At 48.5% G+C, this 5,526-nt stretch overlaps 1 protein-coding gene across 1 annotated transcript; it reads left to right on the top strand.

The window, feature by feature from the left end:
- Window positions 1-1,824: 1,824 nt before the first annotated feature.
- On the top strand, window positions 1,825-5,123 carry LOC105526285 (melanoma-associated antigen C2). The gene is made up of 3 exons (XM_011962230.1): window positions 1,825-2,012; window positions 2,998-3,091; window positions 3,398-5,123. The coding sequence occupies exon 3, from the start codon at window positions 3,464-3,466 to the stop codon at window positions 4,592-4,594; it is 1,131 nt and encodes a 376-aa protein (XP_011817620.1). The 5' UTR covers window positions 1,825-2,012; window positions 2,998-3,091; window positions 3,398-3,463; the 3' UTR covers window positions 4,595-5,123.
- Window positions 5,124-5,526: the final 403 nt, after the last annotated feature.

The following is a 5,526-nucleotide window of genomic DNA, read 5'->3' as shown; positions in this document are numbered from 1 at the left end:
CAGAGGAGCTCTAAGATGGTGAAACAATTCTGTGTCATAATACAATGATGAATACTTGCCATTACACCCTTATCAAAATTTATAGTATCCTCAGTGTTAAGAGTGAGTCCTGATGTCAACCATGGACTTAACAATGAGGTATCAATACAGGTCCATCAGTTGTAGCAAACATGTCAGAATAATACAGAGTGTAAATAAAAAGATAGACTTTGTGTGTGTGTGTGTGTGTGTGTGCAGCAAACTGTGCAGGGCAGGTGGTGTAGATATGTAGGAACTCTAATTCTGAGGAAGTTTTCTCTTTGTATTTTTGAATTAACAATGCTCTAAAAATGAAGTTTATTCATCTACAAAAAGATGCAAATGATTTGAATAGACACTTTACAAAAGGGAATATAGCAAACGAAAAAAAAGCATATAAAAAGATGACTAATGTCATGTCATTAAGAAGATACAAACAAAAACCAAAGAAGGTTCCAATACATGCTTATGAGAATGGCTAAAACCTGGAAATCTAAAATACTAAATGTAAGAGAAGATATAGAATAACAGAAATTCTCATTCCTTGCTAGTTGTGATAAAAAATAGTACAGGCACACTTTTAAGTCAGTATTTTATGAAGCTAATCATATGACAAATTGGAAAAGTTAAAATTATAGGAACTGAAAACAGAAGAGAGTTGCTAGGAGCTTTGTAGAGTGGGGTGATTGACATCAAACGGGATGCACAGGAGAATTTTAGGCAGGTGGAACCGGTCAGTATGATACTTGATTGGTAGATATGGGACTCCATGCATTTTCCAAAATACATATAACTTCACATTCTAGTTAAATCTGATGTGTGTATTTAAAACTTTAATCACGTATTGTTTTCTTAAAGGGTCACGGGTTGCTGAAAAGACAGTGATTTTTGCTCAGGGACTAGAATAGGAAAAGCAGCACCAATAAGGAAGCCTTTAACACAGGCTATGGGAGAGATGATATTAACTTCACTCACAGCAGTAAAGTAGAAAAACTTGGAATGGAATTTAGAAGTTGAAGGAACAAATGTTGCTGTCTGGACAGGAGAAGGAAGGAGTATAGGCTCTTTTAGAAGTAATACCTTGAGAAAGACAGAGGGGCCTTCCCACCCCATTTCAGAGGGCAGTGGAGGCCTGCCTTAGGGCCAGGAGGCCCTATCCCACTGTGGGTGGATGTGATTCTACTTCTCTTCCACCTTGCAGGTCTCAGGGATGGGAGGGGCTTATTCGCAGGTGAAAGACTCAGATGCACAGAGGCAGGGAGTCCAGGCCATTTCAGGAGTCCAGGCACAGCCTCTCAGGAAGGTTGGAAGGGCACATCCCTGACTGGTAGTGCCCCCTGTCCTGTCCCTGTGCCTGCTGCCAACTCTGAAGGACCCCATCAGGGTCCCCAGATGTACAATTTTCTTACTTCCATTTTGGGAGTCAGCAGAAGGGGAGGCTGTCTCTGAGGAGGGCAGCTTCAGTTAAGCAGAGAGAGAAGTCCCAGAACTGGCCAGAAAACAAGAAGAGATGTGGAAGGACGGTGACCTCCCAACACGGAGGGGAGGTGCAGGCCGCACCAAGCCGCTCCCTGCTGACACCCCTGGAAAAAGGAGGGTGGGATGTCAAGGACTGGGGAGGTGGGAGTGAAAAGGTCCACAAGGTTTAGGGCGCGAGCAGGAAGGGTTGGAGGGCAGCTGGGATGTGGCAAGGACGGGATGGAAAAGAAGTGGAGAGGTGGGGAGTGGTTCCTCCTCAGAGAGGAGGCCCCGCCCCCGTTGACGCTGCCGTCAGCCCTGGACCACCACGGCCGGGTTCCCGGATGTGCTTTCCTGACCGCCATCTTGGGAATCTGAGGGATCGGAGGCATTTTGCAAGGAGATGCGAATCAGGTCAGCGGCGGGGAGTCTTAGACTTGGCCAGTCCGCAAGGTGAGGGCCCTGAGGAAGAACTGAGGGACCTCCCACAATAGAGAGATAAAATCCCGGCCTGCACTGCCGCTGCCCTGGGACTGGTAGGTCCCAAACAGGAAAATGGCCGCAGAAGAAGGGAGGAGGTGCCGGCCCTCTAGGGAATAAATAGGAAGACATTGAGGAGGACTGGGGGAACCCCTACCTCAGAGGACAGATTCCCATAGATTCCCACCCTGCTCCTCGAGAATCAGCCCTCGTAGAGCTCCCCTGCCAGCTCAGGCTGAGCGGCAGCCATCTCATTTCTGGGTGAGGGGTGGAGGGGAGGCGGAGACCTTGTTCTGGGGGTCCCGTGGCAAGTCAGCACGGGGAGCTGCCTCTGGTTGGCAGAGGGAAGATTCCCAGGCCCTGCTGGCGATAAGACAGAAGACAGGAGTCACATGTGCATCAGAACGGACGTGAGGCCACCCACACCGCCTCCATGGTAGAGTGCTGGGATGTGGCTGCCATTGCACTACCTCCCACTGCTCTCAGGGATGTGGAGGTTGCTAGGAGGTTTTGCCTTAGGCCAGCAGAGTGGTGGGGGCTTGGCTCTCTCTGAGAAGCCGTGAGGTTTCCAATTAAATTCTTTTTTTTTTTTTTTTTTTTTTTTTGAGACGGAGTCTTGCTCTGTCGTCCGGGCTGGAGTGCAGTGGCCGGATCTCAGCTCACTGCAAGCTCCGCCTCCTGGGTTCACGCCATTCTCCCGCCTCAGCTTCCCGAGGAGCTGGGACTACAGGCGCCCGCCACCTCGCCCAGCTAGTTTTTTTGTATTTTTTAGTAGAGACGGGGTTTCACTGTGTTAGCCAGGATGGTCTCGATCTCCTGACCTCGTGATCCGCCCGTCTCGGCCTCCCAAAGTGCTGGGATTACAGGCTTGAGCCACCGCGCCCACCGCGCACCGAGGTTTCCAATTAAATTCTGATGGGACCATGCAGTCCAGAACTATGGAGCTCTGGGATTCTGGCCAGCCCCAGCTGTCAGCCCTGGGAGGCCCAAGACTCTGCTTGCAGTCTTTAACCTGAGGGGCTCCCTCACTTCCTCTTGCAGGTGCTCCAGGAACCAGGTGGTGACAAACTGGGTGTGAGGCACACATCCTAAAGTCAGCACAGCAGAGGAGGCCCAGGCAGTGCCAGGAGTCAAGGTGAGTGCACACGCTGACTGTGTACCAAGGGCCCTACCCCTACAAACAGAGGAGACCCCACAGCACCCGGCCCTACCCACCTACTGTTATTCCTGGGGTCTCGAGCTCTGTCTGCCAGCTGTGCCCTGAAGTGTGTTCCCACATCCTCCTACAGGTTGCCAGCAGACAAACTCCCTAGGAAGACAGGAGACCTGTGAGGCCCTAGAGCACCAGCTTAAGAGAAGAAGAGCTGTAAGTTGGCCTTTGTCAAAGCCGTCATGGGTGAGTCTCAGCTGAGGCCATTCACACTGTCATTCTCTTCCACAGGCCTGTTACATCTCATCATCCATATTCCTGTTGATACCTTTACCTGCTGCTCCTGAAGAAGTCGTTATGCCTCCCGTTCCAGGCGTTCCATTCCACAACGTTGACAACGACTCTCCAGCCTCAGTTGAGCCAGAGGACTGGGTAGATGCACAGGATCCCACAGATGAGGAAGAGGAGGAAGCCTCCTCCATTTCCTCTTCCAGCTTCTACTTAGTATTTTCCCCCTTTTCCTTCTCCTCATCCTCTTCTCTGATTCTTGGTGGTCCTGAGGAGGTGCCATCTAATGTGATACCAGTTCTTCCCGAGGGCACTCCCAGTAATCCTTCACAGAGTCCTCCACAGAGTCCTCCACAGGGTCCTTCCCAGAGTCCTCTGAGCTCCTGTTGCTCCTCTTTTTCATGGAGCTCATTCAGTGAAGAGTCCAACAGCCAAAAAGAGGAGGATACAAGTACCTGTCAGGGCCTGCCAGACAGTGAGTCCTCTTCCACACATACACTAGATGAAAAGGTGGCTGAGTTAGTGGCGTTCCTGCTCCTCAGATACGAAGCAGAGGAGCCTGTAACAGAGGCAGAGATGCTGATGATTGTCATCAAGTACAAAGACCACTTTCCTGTGATACTCAAGAGAGCCCGTGAGTTCATGGAGCTTCTTTTTGGCCTTGCCCTGATAGAAGTGGGCCCTGACCACTTATATATGTTTGCAAACACAGTAGACCTCACCGATGAGGGTAGTGATGATGAGGGCATGCTGGAGAACAGCCTCCTGATTATTATTCTGAGTGTGATCTTCATAAAGGGCAGCTGTGCCTCTGAGGAGGTCATCTGGGAAGTGCTGAATGCAATAGGGGTGTATGCTGGGAGGGAGCACTTCGTCTATGGGGAGCCCAGGGAGCTCCTCACTAAAGTTTGGGTGCAGGAGCGTTACCTGGAGTATCGGGAGGTGCCAAACAGTTCTCCTCCATATTATGAATTCCTGTGGGGTCCGAGAGCCCGTTCAGAAAACATCAAGAGGAAAGTACTAGAGTTTTTAGCTGAGCTGAACAACACTGTCCCTAGTTCCTTTCCATCCTGGTACAAGGATGCTTTGAAAGATGTGGAAGAGAGAGCCCAGGCCATAACTGATACCACAGATGATGCCACTGTCATGGACACTGAAAGCCTCAGTGTCATGTCCAGCAACCTCCCCTTTTCTGAGTGAAGTCTAGGATAGTTTCTTCGCTCTGTGTTTGAACAAGGCAGTTTAGGTTCTAGGTAGTGGAGGGCCAGGTGGGGCTCGAGGAACATAATGTTATTTGCATTTCTGTCCCATATGGGCGATGTGGAGGTTTACCTGTTTTTCAGTACTTTTTGAATGCTTTTCCTTTAAATAGCAGGTAGTTAGCTTCAGAGCATTAATTTATGAATATTGGTCACACGTGTTTGCTGTTTATCTGGTTTAAGAGTAACAGTTTGATATTTTGTTTAAAATAAATGGAAATGCCTTCTCCCTTATTTTGTGATCAGTAACAGGGTAATGTGGTATTGTAATAGGCCTTTTTTTTTTTTTTTTACAATGCGCAATAACTCAACAGTTAAATAGTGGGACAACATGAAGGATGGTCAATGTTTTCATTTCCTTGTCTTGTTTATTCTTTTGTTCTTGAAAATTAAAGATATATACCTGGCTTTGCTTAGCTTGTTGAAGAAAGTAGCAGAAATTAAATCTTAATAAAAGAAAGCCCCACTGACTCCTTTATTTGCTGAACATTATTTTAGTATTTGCTTGTGGAAGTCACTGTTAGTAGTGGGGATACTAATGAAAGCATGACTTATCTCTATCCATAAAACAGTAGAGTCTAGGAGCAGAATCCATATCAAGAAGGTGGTAAGATGTTCTCTACAATCTAAAGAACAAGTTAAAAAGGGGCTGGGGAGGTGAGACTCCACATGCAAGCCTTCAAGTGTAAAGGTCTTGAGCTAAGGCAGCTTGGAGCTTTGGAAAACTGCAGTTGCTTTTCTGAGGGCTCGTAGTTACAAAGCTGGGTGGTGGCAGGGACCAGACTCTCGGAGGGTGAGGGAAGAGCCTGGAATGGGAAATTGCTCTGAGGAGTTGCTTCTGGGTGGAGGATGAAGCAGAGAGGGAGTCTCCAC

This window comes from Colobus angolensis, unplaced genomic scaffold, assembly GCF_000951035.1.
Source record: "Colobus angolensis palliatus isolate OR3802 unplaced genomic scaffold, Cang.pa_1.0 Scaffold585, whole genome shotgun sequence".
In the NCBI taxonomy this organism is placed as follows: domain Eukaryota; kingdom Metazoa; phylum Chordata; class Mammalia; order Primates; family Cercopithecidae; genus Colobus; species Colobus angolensis.
Note: the sequence above shows the minus strand (reverse complement) of the source record. Positions and strands in the feature narration are given on the sequence as shown.

Bases quoted from the DNA above. Each gene is read 5' to 3' on its own strand.
- LOC105526285 (XM_011962230.1), top strand. From the start codon at position 3,464: ATGCCTCCCGTTCCAGGCGTTCCATTCCACAACGTTGACAACGACTCT.